General features: G+C 42.1%; 1 protein-coding gene across 1 annotated transcript; it reads left to right on the forward strand.

Moving 5' to 3' along the window:
* Window positions 1–16,925: 16,925 nt before the first annotated feature.
* LOC147211522 (pro-glucagon-like) lies at window positions 16,926–17,591 on the forward strand. Its single transcript, XM_086108795.1, has 4 exons — window positions 16,926–16,992; window positions 17,082–17,181; window positions 17,276–17,428; window positions 17,552–17,591. The coding sequence occupies exons 1-4, from the start codon at window positions 16,950–16,952 to the stop codon at window positions 17,589–17,591; spliced, it is 336 nt and encodes a 111-aa protein (XP_085964921.1). The 5' UTR covers window positions 16,926–16,949.
* Window positions 17,592–20,615: the final 3,024 nt, after the last annotated feature.

A 20,615-nucleotide genomic window follows, 5' to 3' on the forward strand; every position in this document is an offset into this window, starting at 1 on the left:
ATGTCACTCAATGCAACAGTGTGCCAGTGAGAAGTGAGCACAACAATGGTCCTCTGTGGTTAATGGCCAATAGTAGACAACAATTCGTTGCTTTGCCTTCCAGCACACTGTCTGCTCGCCAGCCGATTCTCCATTCAGTCACAGGCGATGCTCAATCGTTCCGACTCCCAGCAACGCTCCCAACCCCCACCTGCCTGGTAACATTCATGTCTCTCACACAAACAAACACACACACACACACATGCACACATTCCAATGTATAAGTAAGAGAGTGTGACAGAGGGAGGGGTAGATCTTTAAGCAGGGTGCAAAATCTTTTTGAAAGCAATGAATGTTTACCAGGTGAATCAATGCATGCCTGTAAATCATTTGTAGACTGAAGGCCTTCCTCATAAGTGTGGGCAGCCACAGGCACATTGTATTATGTGACGAATGCATTGTGTCGTGCAGTACCCCTGCGTTCTTCTGCAACAAATGACCCACGCTTGACAGAAATTGCTTAAGCGTAAAAGAATCCTTTAGACTTGAGAAAACCAGGGATTTGATGCCCAATGTGTCACCGCAACGCGCAAAGCTCGCAGTTGGTTAGGATTCTGGAGAGAGCTTCATATTTAAATGCAGACATGCTGTTGTTTCCCATGTGCCCGCTAATAAAAATCATAAAAGAAGATAAGCTTACCCTGGACTACTCCTTGTGTGTTTGAAAGTTTATTATTTACCGTAACATCGGAGCTAATTGTGTTTAATATGTCTGCCTAAGGCAGTATGACAGCATTTAGCTAGCAGATGTTTGTTGTTTAATTAATTGTTTTACATGCCAGGTTTGCAATGAACAGCTTGGACTGACAAATAAACAACTTTAAGTAAGACCGTTTTGCCTCTTGATTGTGAAAGCGGTTGTAAAGTCCAGATAATCTTGAATGGACAGTAGATGAGAACATGTGAAGTTCATTTGCCTCCGACATTGCAATACTGTGAAACTGCAGTTTCACAGTCTCACATGAGTTCATGGGACTCCTACCATATGACCACTGTGCACAGACACAGATATAATAATTGATAAAATTAATATAAGTCACGCTGGGCAGTACTTTTGGGTCATCAATCCAGTCTTGTTCAAAGTTTATTAGGATACAAATCTTTAAGAGAGCTACCTGTACACTGAGCCCTCGCTTGCCTGTCTAAAGTCTCAGTGTACCCCGCCATCGCATGAATAAATGCAGCCATATCACTCGCAAGACGCATTGTTTCATGTTGATGCGGTAGCTGATTGGCAGCGCAAATGTGTATAATGTTGTCATCTTTGTCTCAAATATGTAAAGTATGAATACCCCAAAAATCCTAGGGGTGGTGGGGGTGGGGGCAAATCTTACTTCATGATTTTCACCTTTCGCGGGGGCTCCTAACTCTCTCTATCTCTCTCTCTGTCTCTCTGTCTATGTGTATATATATTAGAGCTGTCAGTTTAGCGCATTTTTATTGGCATTAATTTAAATAAATTTTAACGGGATTAAATTTTTTTCTCGGGAAATTAACGCGGCCCACGTCACAGCGGATGTTACGTTGCTCTATAAATAAACCAGAAACAAAATAACAAGCACGCTGCATAGGTCCACGCACGTTTGTTTTGCCAGCCACGGCAGCACGAGACACCGAAAACGGATACTTAAAGAGTTTATGAATGGAAAGTTTACTTTTAAAAAGTTGCCAGATTGTTCCACTGACAAGACCAAAGTTACCTGTATCATACAGGTATACGATGTATGCCACTGACGCGATTCTTACTTGTTTGGAACTATTTTGTGTGGAAGGTTACAGTGTTCCGTGTCCATATAAATAGAGCGGGTGGAGCTTCTCTGTGTTCGTCTGACAGTGACAGTGCGCTGAGGAGGTGACATGACAACGAAAGTTCAGCGGTGCAGTGGTAGCGACCAAGCGAAAATAAAACGTCTCCAGTGTTGTCATCGAACCAAGTGTGGTCATCCGAAATGATGTCTACACCAAACCGTAGAGAGATTTCCACGCAAGAAGGACCAACAGAATCAACATAGCCTGACTGCTGTGTTCAAAGCAAACTTGAGAAAAACGAAGTATGCAACCATGGTTTAAATCCACTATAGGCTGAGTACTAGTTTACCTTAGATGTGCACTTTATAATGTTATATTGCTCTGTTTTGATTCCATAAAAAGAGCTGTTAAAGCAGCTTTTGTGTGACAAAATATATTTTTCGCTGTTGTTGATGGACAGTAATATTGTGTGAGAGATTATGTGTGAATAACTGCTCCAGGTGAAAAATGTTCATGTAAAATTGAAAATCGAAAATTTCAGTAAATATTTGCATTTGGCACATAGAAAACTGATTCACGATTCCATGTTGATGAGAGCATTAAAATGGGGGAGAAATAGGACAAAAAAATATAAAAGGAAATTCAGAAACGATAAAAATTGCGTGAGTAATCACGATTCATTTTTTTGTTCATTTGAGTTAATTATGACAGTTGCATTTTTAATTAGATTAAATATTTTAATCTTTTGACAGCTCTAATATATATATATATATATATATATATATATATATATATATATACACCCCTGATATATATATGCAAATATTTACTGAAATAACAATTTCAATTTTACATGAATATTTTTCACCTGGAGCAGTTATTCACACATAATCTCTCACACAGTATTACGGTCCATCAACAAAGTGAAAAAAATATTTTGTCACACAACAGCTGCTTTAACAGCTCTTTTTATGGACTCAAAACAGAACAATATAACATTATAAAGTGCACATCTAGTACTCAGCCTATAGTGGATTTAAACCATGGTTGCATACTTCGTTTTTCTCAAGTTTGCTTTGAACACAGCAGTCTGTTTCTGTATGTTTGTTGGAGAATAACGAGACACCGGACACCAGTGTTCGTTATGTGCCGCTGTATTCAAAACTGCCGGCCATACAAACAAGCGCACGCACTTCCCCCGTGCTGCTGGGGCAAACCATTCTGAAAGGGGGGGGGGGGGGTTCACTCCCCCTAACACAGTCAGGCTATGTTGATTGTGTTGGTCCTTCTTGCGCGGAAGTCTCTCTACTAGTGATGGGTCCAGCGACACCGATGCGTTGACGCATGCGCCGGGCTCACAGAGCAAACCACGTGTCGGTGCATGTGCTGCTTCATTACGTCACGTGATTGACACGTGAACCGCACCGACGCAGTTTAGACTGCATCGGCTGCGTCGACACAGTCCAGGCTGCTAATTGACACGTGAACTGCACCGGCGCAGTTTAGACTGCATCGGCTGCTTGGCACAGTCCAGTTTGCGCCACTTAGTCCAGGGGGCGTTGACTCAGTGCAGGGGGTGTTGACGCAGCAAAAGCCCGCACAGTGTCTCTAAATAGGAAGTGCGTTTGGCGATATGATGCCGACTGCCGAAACAAGCCAGACCCCACCCTCGCTCGAATAAAAATATATGTTTGGGCAATACGGAAAACACACTGATTATCAGAAAAAATGTGTCCGTCTGACTTCGAGCGGCATGTCGGCTGTCATATAATAGGCTATTATTATATGAGAAGTGCTTTATGAACGTTTGTACTGTACGTCATACTCTAGTTGATTGAGAGGTCCCGCCTATAAGGGGGAGTTCCAGAAAGTGACTGCGAGTGAGCACACCGCATGCTTGATGACTCTGCCACGTTGTTATTAAAAGTCATATAAAACGTAAACCTTGTCTGCTGACCATCATTACATCGGCTAGGCTAGCTTAGCTGTTGTTGTAGTTCAAAGCTTAATATGTGGCGTGTTTTGGGTCCGCGCCGCGAGTACGTGCTCGCGCTCACCGGCGCACAGCTGAGAGCAGCAGACTATCGACTGCTGAGAAGAGCTTCACTCGAGTGACGTTGCTACAGTACGTGCATATGATGGAGCAGCTTCCGGACAAACACAAATTGTCCGCCGTGTAGAGCCATTTTGATCTCCTTTTGGAGAATAAGGTATTTATTAAAATCTCCTTGTCTCACCAAGTGCCTCTCGGATTTTTGACATGTCTTATTCCATTGTGTTGTTGTGTGTTCTCCACAACAGGGGAAATAGCATGCATTAAACGCAACAGACTGAAATTTAAAACACTGGAGCATCTTATTTTTCTAAATCAAAATTTGTGAAGACAAAGCCCACAAGCATCCTCATTCACATGATTTTCACATTATTGAAACACATTGAATGATACAATATGAATGCATGGATGTGAATGATATTGTCAAGGGTCAATGTCATCTTTATTGTCAAATATGCTTTATGTATGACATGCAGCATAGATGAAATTTCTTCCTCTCAATCCTCAGTGCATATATGCATGCAAACATGCTGTGCATTAAACACACACAGCTAAGAAAGGATAGCAGCTACACTGTATAAAAAATACATGTAATCTGAACAGTATAGACAATATAAACAATATAAACAGCATAAACAACAACATAAACAATGGCGCTTGTGGCTATTGTGGGTAGAGTGAGGTAGTGCATTGTATACACTTCATCATCAAATCAGTTAGTTCAGCCTGTCAAGTGGGTTGGCTGCAGGGATTTTGAAGGTCCAGCAGGTGGCAGTGGTCAGCGACACAGTATCAGCACAGTATCAACACAGTGTGTCATTGTGTCGACACGCCTCATGAGGCCTCATGGACCCATCACTACTCTCTACTGTTTTTGTGTAGACCTCATTTCGGATGACTACACTTGGTTCGATGACAACACTGGAGACGTTTGATTTTCGCTAGGTCGCTACCACAGCAGCGCACTGTCACTGTCAGACGAACACAGAGAAGCTCCACCCGCTCTATTTATATGGACACAACGCTGTAACCTTCCACACAAAATAGTTCCAAACAAGTAACAATCGCGTCAGTGGCATACATCGTATACCTGTATGATACACAGAGAGAGAAGAACAGCTAACTTTGGTCTTGTCAGTGGAGCAATCTGGCAACTTTTTAAAAGTAAACTTTCCATTCATAAACTCTTTAAGTATCCGTTTTCGGTGTCTCGCGCTGCCGTGGCTGGCAAACAGACATGGGCGTGGAATTCTGCAGCGCGCTTGTTGTTTTGTTTCTGGTGTATTTATAGAGCAACGTAACATCCGTTTGTGACGTGTGCCGCGTTAATCTCGCGAGAAAAAATTTAATCCCGTTAAAATTCATTTAAATTAATGCCAATAAAAACGCGCTAAACTGACAGCTCTAATATATATATATATATATAAATTTTCATTCATTTTATTGTCTCTCATCATTGTATGAGGTAGGCATTAGCATGAAGGATCTTGCCCAAGGACCCACACTGGATGGTGTTATGTGCTCATTTTTTGCCCCAAGCGGAATTCAAACCACCGTCTCCCGTATGCCAAACCGATGCCTTACCAACTGAGCTATCCAACCGCTGTGTGTGTGTGTGTGTGTGTGTGTGTGTGTGTGTGTGTATATATATATATATATATATATATATATATATATATATATATATATATCGTATACCTGTATGATACACAGAGAGAGAAGAACAGCTAACTTTGGTCTTGTCAGTGGAGCAATCTGGCAACTTTTTAAAAGTAAACTTTCCATTCATAAACTCTTTAAGTATCCGTTTTCGGTGTCTCGCGCTGCCGTGGCTGGCAAACAGGATCTTGCCCAAGGACCCACACTGGATGGTGTTATGTGCTCATTTTTTGCCCCAAGCGGAATTCAAACCACCGTCTCCCGTATGCCAAACCGATGCCTTGTGTGTGTGTGTGTATATATATATATAGTGGATAAGTGGACGCATGGATCAATACATGAGCGAAGCACAGAAGGGCATTGGTAGAGATACCAGAGGAGCCAAACATCAGCTTCTGGTTGACAGAACAGTCGCACAAGACTGCAGGTCCCGACATACCAACCTGTGCACAGCCTGGATTGATTACAAGAAAGCCTATGACTCGATGCCACATACATGGATCACTGAATGCTTGGAGTTGTATAAGGTGAACAGGACCCTAAGAGCCTTCGTTGCGAACTCGATGAGGATGTGGAAAACCACACTTGAAGCCAATGGCAAGCCACTTACCCAAGTGTCCATCAAATGTGGCATATACCAAGGTGATGCACTCTCCCCACTGCTGTTCTGCATATGACTGAACCCCCTAAGCCAAGTAATCACTAAGACAAACTATGAATACCGCCTCAGAAATGGAGCTACGATCAGTTACCTCCTCTACATGGATGACATAAAGCTGTATGCTAAGAGCAAAAGGGACATAGACTCCCTGATCCACACAACCAGGATTTACAGCAGCGACATCGGGATGTCATTCGGGCTTGAGAAATGTAGTCGGATGGTGACTAAGAGAGGCAAGGTAGTCCGCACTGAAGGGGTCTCACTCCCTGAAGGAACAATAGCAGACATTGAGGACAGCTACAAGTACTTCGGTATACCACAAGCCAATGGCAACCTCGAACTGGCCACAAGGAAAGCGGCTACGGCCAAATACCTCCAACGAGTGAGGCAAGTCCTAAGAAGCCAGCTCAATGGCAAGAATAAGACCCGGGCAATAAACAGCTATGCCCTGCCAGTGATCAGATACCCTGCAGGAATAATAAGGTGTCCAAAGGAAGAGATTCAGACCACGGACGTTAAGACCCGAAAGCTCCTAACCATGCACGGAGGGTTCCATCCCAAATCCAGCACCCTGAGACTGTACGCAAGCCGAAAGGAAGGAGGCCGGGGACTAGTGAGTGTGAGAGCCACTGTCCAGGATGAAACATCCAAGCTCCATGAATACATCAAGGAGAAGGCTCCAACGGATGACGTACTCAGAGAATGTCTCAGACAATGGGGAACAGAAGATGAGGCGCTGGAAGAGGGACCATCATGGGAGGAAAAGCCCCTACACGGGATGTACCACCGGACCATAACTGAAGTGGCTGATCTCAAGAAGTCCTATCAGTGGCTAGAGAGGGCTGGCCTGAAGGACGGCACAGAGGCACTCATCCTGGCTGCTCAGGAGCAGGCCCTGAGCACCAGAGCCATTGAGGCCCAGATATACCACACCAGACAAGACCCAAGGTGTAGGTTGTGCAAAGAGGCACCTGAGACGATCCAACACATAACTGCAGGGTGTAAGATGCTGGCAGGGAGAGCCTACATGGAACACCATAACCAGGTGGCTGGCGTAGTCTACCGAAACATCTGTGCGGAGTATGGACTGGAAACCCCAAGGTCAAAATGGGAAACACCTCTGAAGGTGGTGGAGACTTCCAGATCCAGACTGACAAGATGGTAATGGCGAACCAACCAGATATCGTGGTCATAGATAAAGGGCAGAGGAAAGCCGTTGTAGTGGATGTAGCGGTCCCAAGTGATGGAAACATCAGAAAGAAGGAACACGAGAAACTCGAGAAATACCAAGTGCTCAGAGAGGAGCTGGAGAGAGCCTGGAAGGTAAAGGTGACAGTCGTGCCCGTGGTGGTCGGAGCACTCGGGGCAGTGACCCCCAAACTAGATGAGTGGTTGCAACAGATCCCGGGAACAACATCGGACATCTCAGTCCAGAAATGTGCAGTGCTGGGAACAGCAAGGATACTGCGCAGAACCCTCAAGCTTCCTGGCCTCTGGTAGAGGACCCGAGCTGAATGGGGGACGGACACCACCCGAGGGGTGAGACGAGGATTTAAAAAAAATTTTTTTATACACAACTGTCTACAAATGTCAATGCGGCGTTTCCTCAAATTAGCAACAAGATTTCCACCCTGCCAAAATGGTGTTGTTTGAATTTGGTGCAAGGCATTGCGGGAGAGTGCACCAACGTCCGGAGCTCTATTGTGTTTTGTACATTTTGTACAATTACTTTTTGAAAATACTATTGTGATCTGTAGTATTGAAGGCGCAAGAGTGCAGTAAGTGTGCTAAGTTGGTGTAGTTGTTTGTTGTATCGGTGTAATAGTATTAAAATATTTTTTGTGTCCATCGGAGTGATTGAAAAAATGCACTATTGGTTTAAAAAATATAACGTGTGAACCTTTTGATTTGTTGGCTCTTGTATTTCTTAAAATTGATGAAATGCATAAATATGCGTGATGGCCTGATCTATTTGTCAGTTTCAACCGAATCAAATGTGTACACAATGAAGTGTGTTATTTTTAAAGTCACAATTGTATTTTGAAATTATTCAACAGGAATCAGCAATAGGCATGAAAGGCACAACACTTTTTTTCTTGTTTCTTTTTTCACAGTGTGTTTCATATTAGGATTAAAATAGAACTGTTGCATTTCTACTCTACTTTTTTTCCTGTTCTCCCCAGCTGTGAGTCTTTGCAGCTGCATCAAATTCTGCGCTGGCAAAACTTTGGACTGTAATGTTGATAATCTCGCAAATCTGACAATGAGTACAACCTATGTTGTTCAGCATGACATCCCTGATCCACTGGTGAAAGAACACGTTGATCCTCTCCTCTTTCATCTATAACTGCTTCAAACAATAAAGAGGATGCAGAAAAGTGGTTAAGATTGTATGACTGTCTGTGTCTTATGTGTTGTGTTGTATTATTTTGTTATTATGACTTTAAGAAGGTGCCACGAGAGTGGCTGCCTTTACAGCAGCTCCTATATTTTGTTCTACTTTCTTCCTTTCAGAATTTTGCTGCTGTAAATTGGGAATTTCTCCATTGTGAGACGATTAAAGGTTTTCTGATTCTGATTCTGATAAGGTATAGTGTTGCTCCAGGAAATTGTTCATCAACGCTGCGAGGATTCAGAAACATTCTTCATTGTAACAACAAAAATCATCAACGTCAGCAATGTACAGTGCTTTACGAATGTAGTCGATCGTTAGGTTTATGCTCCAGCCTCTCTAAAACAACAGTACAGTATTGGTAATTACCTTTTTTTTAACATTTGTGCAATGGTTAAAACTCCAATAGCCCTTTCATCAAAATTATATTTTTATGCAATACTATAGTTATTCATGATATGCAGGAATTTTCCACTGCAGTTATTTAAAAAAAACGGCATATATAATTACAGAACTCTATCTTTATATTATTATTATATCATTTATATATTGTATTGATATGAATAATTACAGTTATTGACTTGTTTCTGTTCAGAAAATCTACTTTTGAGAAGCAATGTTTGATTGATTTCTGACTCAGAAAAGCCCGGTGAGTTGGCTCCGCTTTGGGTATAAAGGGGGAATTCATGTTGAAATTTCTCATTCCTGTTCGAAATGATTACATTTTCATAGCACAGTGAAAATGAATTGTTTGCATTAAAGACCTCGGTAATGCTAGATGTGCTCTCGGACAAATATGACTGGTGGTCTCATACATTTGTTACAGCAAAGCAGCTTTATTTTTAATTAGTGTTTGATACGCAAAGCAACCCAATGTGAATCACAAAAACACCTACAGTTCAAGCATTTACAAACACAACAGTTACCAACATTCAGAAGCAAAGAAGAGGAAAGAAAAGTGAACTTTTGGGTTGTTTAATACCACAAGAATATAGTCAAATGTCTTTATGCCTTGTCATCTGTCCCTTCACCCCCACGACAGCAAGCAAGCCCCCCTGCGGACCTTCCCCAGTTGCATTCGCTGAAGCACGGGGCCCAGAAATAATGGGGACCATTCAACGGCCTGTCTCCAGATGCTCACCAACAACAGTCCTTCGGGCGAGAGCGGGGAGCAGCAGAGGGGAACGAGCTGCAGATAGGAATCTGATAGCCTAGCATTAACTCACTAAATAAATTGAGGCTCCGGCCTGACAGGTGGAGGTGATGGCGTTATTGTTTCTTCTCCTCCACCATTTCAAAGACCTGCTGTGCTTCACCAGAGAGGCTATTTAATATGACATGTTGCATTTACCATGTGTGGCATCTAGTTTACAGACAATATTACCCGAAAGACTGAATGCTTAAGGTTAAGTTTAATTTGTCAGTTCCTGGCAAAAGAGCACGGCTCGATGTTGAATGTGGTGTGGGACAGGTAGAGTTGATCATGATGATCTAATGATGCCAGTCAACAAACGAAAGCACAACCTAAAGACCAGCAGCTGTAATTTTTTCTCCAGAGCAGAGATACAATACAATGAAATACTGAACATCAGCCATCTTGTTACCTCTGCGTCCCGCGTCCAAGACGCACAATTTTCCCGCGGGACGCACAGTTCCAAATAATGTGCGTTTTTGGGAGCAAGGAAATTTCTCAGTGAAAACCAAAAAACAAAACTACGACACACACACACACACACACACGCACACACGCACGCACACACGAGCATGCATCGTAAACAACACTTAGACAAAGAGTAACCAACGTGATAAAACAAAGAAGATGCACAGCCAATCAACATGGCTTTGCATCTTCTCAGCCCCCCCCCCCCCCCCGCTCACCTCACATGTACTGTATATGTTGCTCTATGTGACTTACTGTTGTTTTGCTGACTTTCGCTGCTCCTCGAGGACCGTTTGCGGACTTTTATAAATATGTTTGAAAAAATCCGCGATAAATGAACCGCGAAATAGCGAGGGATCACTCTATAGGCTAATCGCTATGAAAATATTATGAAACAGTATTGGTTATTCTATAATTTACTGGTTGTAGCATGGTAACTTTAGGAATAAAACATTCGTCACAACGTATAGTAATGCTAATGTTAACTGTTGATAGAACTAATGATGACGTGTGTTAAATTCTTTCGTCAAATTGATCGTAGATTACACATGCATCGTCTTGGGAAGAGGATGTCAAGCCACATCAATATTTACCTGGATTAATGATTACCAGTCAATTAATCTTTGCAGTGTGAGATTGGAAAAAAATACTCTGATTTTGTGGTATGCTGTATTCATGATGCCACATGAGTACATCAGTTTTTGATTCCTTTATTTTTTGGAATAAACCTGGAGTACACAGCTGCTGATGTAATGTTCATTGTTAATGCACAGTTTTCAAACATTTACCCTTGAAACATTATACTTTTGAGTTTCAGAATGTTTGATTATGATTATCAGTCAAAATAGAAAAATGGGTTCCCATGATGAACGTTTACGGAACCCCAAATTAGTTACCGTGGTTTCCCATTGGGTAATCCAACGGAACCGAAAAACGGTTCCCGTGAATTTCCGAAATCCTCAGCCCTGCGACTGAATTATTTAAATTTTTGCAGCATTTATTTATAATTGTATGTATATGTTGTTGTTTGTGTTATTATCATATGAAATTGAATAAGTAGACCATTTCAGAATTCGAAATTTGGGACTCTCGAAATGCATAATGGGACTCGTACTTTTCTGATCAGCGAGTCCCTGGGATTCGCTGGTGGTAAACTGTAAAATTATCACTGGTACATCATTATTTATATCGTGCTTTCACAACAGCTGCAGCTGTAAGAAAGTGCTTTACACAACAGTTAACATAAAATAACAAAATAAGGTAATATAACACAACACATAAGACGTGCCCACACGTCTGCTGCAAGCTTAGTTTGAAAGTAAACAAGAAGCTGTAACGTCCATTGACAAAAAAAGAGATTGGTTCACTTCTCCTGTCCCATGTATATCCGCTTCAATTCCAAATTTGCATCCCCAGCTCCACGCCGATGCTCCTCTATCGTCATACTCAGCTACAGCAGCCATCCAGCCAGCCGCACCAAAGCAGACTGTCCAACAGCGCCGACATCCCGACGAACAAAACGGGCCAGTGAAAAATGCCCATTACAGGAACAATAAACACAAACGCACCCGGGGCTGTCGAGCGGTGACTGTCAAATAGTGCTGACCCCCCCCCCCCCTCATTAAAATCTGTGCTGGTACACGCGTGCTGCCGAGAAGGCGCAATCATCAAGCACAGATTCTTCTCCTTCGACGAACGTCGTGGCCAAAAAGCTGAAAACAGTGCACACCGGGTCCACACAACAAACACCATATGACAAAACCAAAGACAAAAACTACAACAACAACAAAAAAAGCAGAGCTCTTGAAGAGCTTGAACTCTCGCCAACTATGGCACTATCTTGAAATACTCCTATTATAATATTTGTCTGTGAATATTATTGGATCTTATTTTTTTTCTGTATTACTGTCATGCTTTTGCTCAAGTATCCATTCATCCATCTCCTACACTGTAGCTCTTATCCTCAAGAGAGCCTATCCCAGCTGATTTTGGGCAAAAGGTGTGTGGTGTACACCCAGGGAAGTCGCCAGCCAGCCACAGGTTTATGCTTTAGTTGTTTAAAATAACCATATGAGTGATGCAAATTTCTGTTCGTCCTTCTATTATTTTTCTAGGGATGGGAACCGAAAACTGGTTAGTTTATAAAATGTCACTGTGCCGCTCACCGCTCTCGGTATGCGACTAGGGAAGGTCCCCCGACTCTCTCTGGATATAACATGATCGGAAAAAAAAGTTCAAATTGTAATCATGCGCAAAACCAGGTTAAAAAAAGTCGGATACTGTGTTGACAATTTTAAACAGTGATAGATATCTATAAATGGTGATTAAAAGAGAGCTGTTATACTTGTTTGGAATGATAAAAGTTAGAAACTCCTGTTTGAGTGTTGTCACTCTCAGTTGGTGCAGTAAGTTGGTCTAAAAAATGTAACTTTTCCGATCTTCTCATGACTAATAAAAGTGGAACAGGGTGATTCCGTATAATGCACTCGGATATCTAAGGGATGCAACAAATGCACCAAGATTTCGGAAGTAAATTAGGTCACAATTCTATTCATAACTTTTTTCTTTTAATATCAGAAATCCGTAACATTACCACGTGGCTATTTTCGGTTTGATTACTGTGGCCCGAATACAAAATAATGTTACTTTTATTACAGATTGCCAGCCAGTCAATAAGATTATTGAAGTCTGTAATATGCTCATATGCTTGTAGCTTGGCGTCCTTGTAATAATCATCACCTAGAATTGGAATACTCCCTGCTGAAGACGCACAAACCTTGGAATTTGAGAATCGGTTTCGGAGAAACGAAAGTTATGATGTCACACTTTGTGTCTCGGTACCGCCCTTCTGATGGTATAAAAATGATGTGAATCTCTTCCTGCTTCGCACTCGTACGGAAGAGGATTAGGGCCAATGAAGAAAGAAAAAATAAGGTTGGCAGGATTGTGACTTTAATCTCAGAATTCTGATTTTAAAGTGAGAATTCTGACTTTAATCTCAGAATTCTGACTTTAATCTCAAAATTCTGACTTTGTGAATATTGAAACAAAAGCTGCTGATATTAAATGCAGAAAAGAACAACAACGAAAGGCGTAAAATTCCACTCGAATCAACAATGACTTGATTTTTTGTTTTTATTTTTTTATTTTCGCTTAATATTAAGCAGCGCTCCAGTGTGCAAGGCAGTGTCGATTGTTGCGGTATTAATGTAGCGATCAATAGCAAGTAATCAAGTGCCACTGAAAATAGCGCCACAGTTTGAGCCCGGAAACACGACGCTCAACTCTATTTCTTTCTTCTTTCAAAAAATAATAATGACTCACACATACATTTGAACCCCGTTACGACTACTGCAACATGATACCAGGCCACGTACAAACACAATGTGTTTAACACATACATCTGACTACTGTAAACATTGTTCCTTTCGTGATTCATGATTCCAGACGAGTTTAAAAGTCAATTGTCTTCTTCTATACCTGTACCGGTCCACAAATAGAACATTCATTTTATGTATTAATTATTGTCCCTAATTTAAAGCTGCCACAAAACATTCTTCAATAAATTACATGGCTTGAACGGTAATGTTGCTATAGTGATGATGGTTATTTAAGCGATCCGAGAGAAGGGTGACTCGAATGGGGTGCACTAATCAAGGCTGACGCCTAATGGCCAAAACCTGAGCACAGTGAAAAACATTTGTGTTGGGTTGTGCAAAATATACTTGATCTGTGTCCCAATACTAATGCCCATCAGTCAGGTGCACATATTTTTTTGGGGGGGCGGGGGCTCTACACCCAAAAAATGGCAGCCATTACCAAAATTACTAATAATCAAAATGGTAAGACAAATGATCAAATTAATATAGCAACAGGCAAAACATAATCATGGAAAATTGTAATTGGGAATTTACCCAAACTTCGCTCTGAATAAATGCAAGGAGGAGGTTCTCTTAATACGTTCTATAAAAAACATCCATCCATTATCTAAACTGCTTAATCCTCACAAGGGTCGCGGGCATGCTGGAGCCTATCCCAGCTGTCTTCGGGTACTAGGCGTGGGACACCCCTGTACTGGTTGCCAGTCAATCGCAGGGCACACAGACAAACAACCATCCGCACTCACAGTCACACCAAGGGACAAATTACAGTGCATTGGAATGTGGGAGGAAACTGGAGTGCCGTGTGAACAGCATTATAAGGAGGCCTTTGTGAGTAAAGATACTTATAAAGTCGACGAGCTTGTAAGCCGAAGAGGGCCGTTTTAGCATGTAACGCCAACAAAGCTAACGCTATCATGCATTACGTGTTACGTTACATGTGACCATGGTCAAAATGACAAAAGACAATGCTTCACTGTTTTTCAATGGCACCGAGCAATTTGATCCTTTACTCTCATCGCTCCCTGTTACTCCTTCTAAATGTCCCGACGAAAAAAAGTTGCGTGCGAGGGACGAATCATTCACATGGCCTTTTAATGATGACATCCTGAAGGCTCTGTTGGCGCTAATGGCATACTTCAGAGAAATTATCCATCAACACAGATGTCATTGCTGATGTAAAAAGTTCAAGGAAGAAGAAATTAAAAGCACGTGGAATGACCAAAATGCAGCAGAGAAGTGACGACGCAGAGCGCTACTGCAGGCGGTGGAACCTGAGGCTGACAAAGGCTAAAAGAAACTCCTCAGGAAAACGTTGAGGCTAAAATAATGCAGGTCTTTTCCGCGATCACACCTGAGGACAAGGAGAAGGTGGGCTTTCTCATTGACACAACCCACGGAGTTCCCCGTGACATCTCTAACCGACCTATCCTCGTCCAATTCAATATGTGGTCCAACAACGTCATTCTGAGAGGGAAGAAGCTACAACTCAAAAAAAACCCCGATTTGACACATGCTAATGGGAAATCGGTTGAAAGTACAAGAAAACACACGGGTTTCCGTGGCCGAACCTATATTGAAGGAAAGAGAATATCCTGATTGTGAGGTTTACAAATTCAACACTTGTTAGCAAGGTTACAGGGTATTGTTACTTGTGTCAACTGGTTGAATATGTGAAATTAGACTCTTGGTACTTTTAGTTTAGGTTAAATGGTCACAAGTACTAGTTGTGCAAATGATCTGTTTTGTAGCTATATTTTGCTGTTAAAATGCCATGTTTAAGTTTAAGGCCCAGAGTTTCTGTTCTTTGAATGTATGAGGTATTTGTGATAATACAGTACTGTACTAAGTAAAGCAGCTTTTTATTTGTCAAAAATTACAACGCGGAGATAATATTCTTACAAGAAACTCATTCAAGTAAGGAAAATGGACACATCTCACATCAACAGAGAGATGTGTCCATATTGATGAACAGATTCGAAGGGGATCTTTTGGAATCTGTAATTTCAGACGACGGTCGTTGGATTACAGTATTTTGGTGTACTCAGAGACAGGAGATGACAGTTACAATGAAACAGGGTTTGTTTTAACTTTGATCCCCAAACCTGATAGAGGCCACTTCACAATTGAAGATTGGAGAGCAATCTCTCTTCTAAATGTGGATTCTAACATTATTGCACAAGCTTATGGGAAACGGCTAAGAAAAGAATTTGGACGAAAAACCAAGTGAAAGTCAGAATGGTTTCACGGCATAGCGTCATATCAACTCTCACATCAGAAGAGTGTTGGATCTGGACTGTGAGGCTGACATGCTCACCACTGGGCCACCTATTGTTTTATTATTTTCATTCCTATTTTTTTTCTTTTCTTTTATTTACACAGGAGTACCAACAATTTGTGTGCATGTTTGAGTTCTTGAGAGAATAGCTTTTGTCATTTGAACAGTGGCGTGTTGACCACTGTTGCTTCCGTACACCTCCTTTGTAAAATGGTGTGTATTGATTGTCTTAACCACAGTGAATACATCGGTTTTAAATACTGTATATTTACTGTTTTTCATGAGTGTGTGAATCATTTTGCCAATGTGTACCCTCTTTTGCCTTGAGCACCTGCCCTCACAAATGCCGTGCACATGCCTGCGATTGGCCATTGCTAAAATGCTCACAGTTGGCATACCAATGAGTACAGAAAACACATCGGCATATTGGCACAGATTTAACATTGCGCTATGTCAGCTACACTTGTATTCTGAATGTGAATAGCTCAAATGCTAACGTGTTAAGCGCTGTTATGCTAACAAAACAAAAGAGAATCATGGTTGGCGTATTTTCGATGATGCCCAATAATGTCCAATGTGAATTGAATCCAAATTTATTGGGAACTGTTGATATGATGACATCCACTAAATAAATAAAGAACTAAATAATTCCACCTTGTGTCTTGAAGCAACATCTATCTTTTGATGGGGGATTTAACAGTGTGGAATTCTATCAAAAACAGCTGCAATTCCTTTTAAATGAAAGCTGAAAGATTGTATGTCCACACATCATTTCTTTTATGTCAAATCCAGTGTGGTGGCTTATAAAACAAAAACTGATGAAACTCAGTAGGCCACAGACAAGGAATTGTTTCCTCACACCTGCTGCTGTCTAAAGAAGCCAGGGTTGAGTTCTGACCCTTGACCTGTTTGGAGAGCACACCACGTCACCTTGTCACCGTGTTTCCGATGCGTCCATAATGAGGAAGAGGGGGTCATGTTCTGTGAGAGGTGACTGCAGGCCACTGAAGCACACCTGCAGCCTTTATAAAGTCATCACAACACCGGAGGTCCACTCTCAGACCTTCTCACTGGCTTCATGCCCTCCAAACGGTGTTGCACTTCACTTAAGGCTGCCCGAGGTGAGTTGCTGTCCTTAAAAAAAAAACAACTCCAGACAGTGACGAGTGCGCAACTACAGAAAATGCCATTATGATTCTGTGTCGACCAGGTGATCGGAGGATGGTACTTCTCATGTGGTGCATGCTCGTCCCCATCTTCTTTTCGACCAGTACGGAGGTTGTGCTGGATAAAAGTCGTCACCTGACCAGGTATTTATGTCTTAAATGGTTGCATACTTGACAATAGTTTCTGCTTGTTATCAGTGGAAAAAGTATATCCTTGTTCTATGCTTTCCCCCGTCAGATTGCATTCATATCAGATGGAAAAGCGACAACACATAATCGAGAACTACAAGAGGCATTCCGAAGGAACCTTTGCCAATGACCTGACCGGCCACCTGGATAAAATGAAGGCCAAGGACTTTGTGGCGTGGCTGACCACTACTAAGAGAGAAAGGTAGGCGCAGAGCTGTCAAATGTGAAAACATAGCAGAGACATGAAAACTTCTCGTGACTGACTATTTTACTCAAGTGCGTAAACTCTCTACATAGTGTAACACACTTTGCATTTTCATTGCAGATGTCATAGAAACTTGCTTCAGATCGCAACAGAAGTATAAGAGCATGTCCAAGAAGCATGCAAGAATATCCGCATTGAAAGTCATGGGTTTCTTTCCCCCAATTAATATCTGCAGTAATAGCAATGGTAGTAGTATTTGTCGGATTATATTAAAAGGTGTCTTTTTTTTTTGGTATTTGTCTTAAAAACTGGATTTTTTTTTTTTTGCTGTGAAATTAACTGTATTACACAACTTCAGTTTTAGATTTGAGAATAAAAATCTTCACAATCTGCAATGTTTCTGTTTGTTTTATTGTTCTAAACTATCATCGACGTGTTTTGTACGGTAAAATCGACAATAAATATTTTATTGCAGAATGCCGAGACACTGTTGCGTTGATGCTCCTCTTCTACCACATGGGTGTACTGTTACTCTCCAAATACAAATCAGGCAGCTATGAGCTCAGGATTCATGGGCGGATGAGGGAAGTCATCATGTGGTCAGGAAGGCTTTATGTAGGTGTTTTTTTGTTTTTTTTTGTGTGTGTTGTTGTTTTGTTTTTGTTGTTTTATACAGTGCAGAGCAGACCCCATTTTTGCCACACATTGATAAGTACGCACAGCTGTATTTGTGGACGATTAGAGAGTCTTTTTTGGAGGGGGATAGATAAGCAGGGACTGCAGTGGCTATGAATGTAATGGGCTTTAAAGGGTGGGGTTTGCATGTTCTCCCCGTGCCCGCGTGGCTTTTCTCCAAGTCCTCCGATTTCGAAATTGTCCCAAGATGTGACGGTGAGTGCGGATGGTTGTTCGCCTATGTGTGCACTGCGATTGGCTGGCAACTACAGTATAGTTCAGGGTGTACCCCGCCGACTGTCTGAATATCCTCCTGGGGAGAAACGCATTAGAAAATGGATGGATGGATATACATTTACAGTATTTTGTCATCATTTTATCAGTGCTGTCTTATAATTCGAGAAGCAGACAAGGAGGGGTAAAAATGTCCAGATTTAGCCAATCAGGGTCGGACAGCCTGCAGAATGCTCTCAGTGGCATGTAGCACATCTGAAATGAAATGTGTGGAAATTTTGTTCAACAATCATTTGTGAGTGCATGGATTGGGTTTGGAATGGAAAACTGCGTCAAGCTAGCTATTATTGTCTTGAATATGGTGGCCTATAAGGCGCAAAAGGAATTTAGCCAAACGCAAAATCGTTAAAAATGGTGTCATGAACAGTTTTGACGATTCTGTTTCACAAAGTAATTCTGGCTCTCTGCCAATCACGTCGCGCATCTCTTCCCCATACCGGACTTTTATCCTCACACCCATTCGCGCGGTAAGCCCGCTGCCCCGCCTCAAGCTCCTCAAAGTCGGGCTGAAAGATGTCAGAGCTGGTGTCTCTCCATCCAGTGGCATCAACATCACCTCGGACGACAGAAATCCCCGACCAGCAAACGATGCCCTCGTCGCTCTCTTTTTTTTTTTTGCCTTTTGTTGCCTCTCTAGTTGCCTTTTCGAAGCTCCTGATTTGATACGATGTGCTTTCCAAAGCAGCCGTTGCGCACGCATGCATTCTTGTGACGGAGGTGCTGGCCCAAATTGGGAGTGTGCTCCTGACTCCGCCTCAAATGCTGCATTAATTTATCTGCACTGCAGTGCTGCTGCACCTCCCTTCTTTCTCCCCGTCCTCCGCTTCACCTCACGGCACTTTCAGAGCCACGATGGCCAGCAAGAGGGAGGGCTCAGAGGTTAGGTGTCGTCCTCAACTCCTCAACTTGCTCCCGAGGCGAATGAAAATAAATATACGATGTATTCTCTCCAAATCTTAAAAATTACATAATAATCATAATTTAATTTTTAAAAAAGGAATGAGGGGCGGCGGCCCGGTAGTCGAGTGGTTAGCACGTCGACTTCACAGTGCAGGGGTACGGGGTTCAATTCCAGCTCTGGCCTTCCTGTGTGGAGTTTGCATGTTCTCCCCGTGCTTGCGTGGGTTTTCCCTGGGTCCTGCGGTTTCCACCCACATTCCAAAAACATGCATGGCAGGCTGACTTGAACACTCCAAATTGTCTCTAGGTGTGAGTGTGATCGCGAAGGGTTGTTCGTTTCTGTGTGCCCTGCGATTGGCTAGCAACCAGTTCAGGGTGTCCCTTGCCTACTGCCTGAAGACAGCTGGGATAGGCTCCAGCACCCCCCGCGACCCTAGTGAGGATAAAGCGGTTCGGAAAATGAATGAATGAATGAGTGAGGGGCATTACTGCTGAAGGGATATTACCGCGACACGTTGCCAAGGTAATTAAGATATGATGATGCGATATAAGCATACAGTATAATGTAAACATTATTCATGGAGTTAGTAAAGTTTAAAATCAAGGGCTTTCTATGCATAAAGTAATGAGTTTGTTACAAGTACACGTTTTAATCAGTCGAAAACTTGTTTGAATAAGTTGGTATATTAAAACAAAGAAAGCAACATTAGATAATTCTGAACAAACGTTTCTGCCTTGACTTAACATAGACGTGATTCATTTAGTACAGTGGTTCTTAACCTGGGTTCCATCGAACCCTAGGCGTTCGGTGAATCAGTCTCAGTGGTTCGACTCTGCCATGGAGGATAAGACACACCCGACTCAATGTGTCAATTAATTATGACACTGTCACGTTTTTCGTGGTGGTAGTTGGAGGACCGCAAAAAGCAGGCAAGAGGCAAGGGCGTGGGTGAATTGACCAAAATGTATTGAACAAAAATACAAACAGGAGTACAATGGAAAAACACCAAGTCAAAGTACTCAAACAAATGCCTGGAAAATCACAAGGAACCAAAGTAAAAAACAAAACTATGACAGGAAACAAAACATGACACGAGCACACATATACTCACATACTCACACTCACAATGACCCAACAAAGATTGACAGACCTCAGGGAACTAAACACAGGCAAAGTGACGAGACAACGAGAAACACCTGGACAAGACAAAAAGGGGTGAGGTAGCTGATTGGTTAAACACAAGGGACACTGATAACGAGAACAGGTGGCGACAAAAAAGGGCACATGAGGGAACAAAACCAAATGTAACCAGAC

This window comes from Hippocampus guttulatus, chromosome 1 (genome assembly GCF_054856545.1).
Source record: "Hippocampus guttulatus isolate MCC_2025c chromosome 1, RoL_Hgut_1.0, whole genome shotgun sequence".
NCBI lineage: Eukaryota > Metazoa > Chordata > Actinopteri > Syngnathiformes > Syngnathidae > Hippocampus > Hippocampus guttulatus.

Bases quoted from the DNA above. Each gene is read 5' to 3' on its own strand.
- LOC147211522 (XM_086108795.1), top strand. From the start codon at position 16,950: ATGCCCTCCAAACGGTGTTGCACTTCACTTAAGGCTGCCCGAG. The intron at 16,993-17,081 runs GTGAGTTGCTGT...TGTGTCGACCAG, and splicing joins TTCACTTAAGGCTGCCCGAG to GTGATCGGAGGATGGTACTT. The intron at 17,429-17,551 runs GTAGGCGCAGAG...TTTTCATTGCAG, and splicing joins ACCACTACTAAGAGAGAAAG to ATGTCATAGAAACTTGCTTC.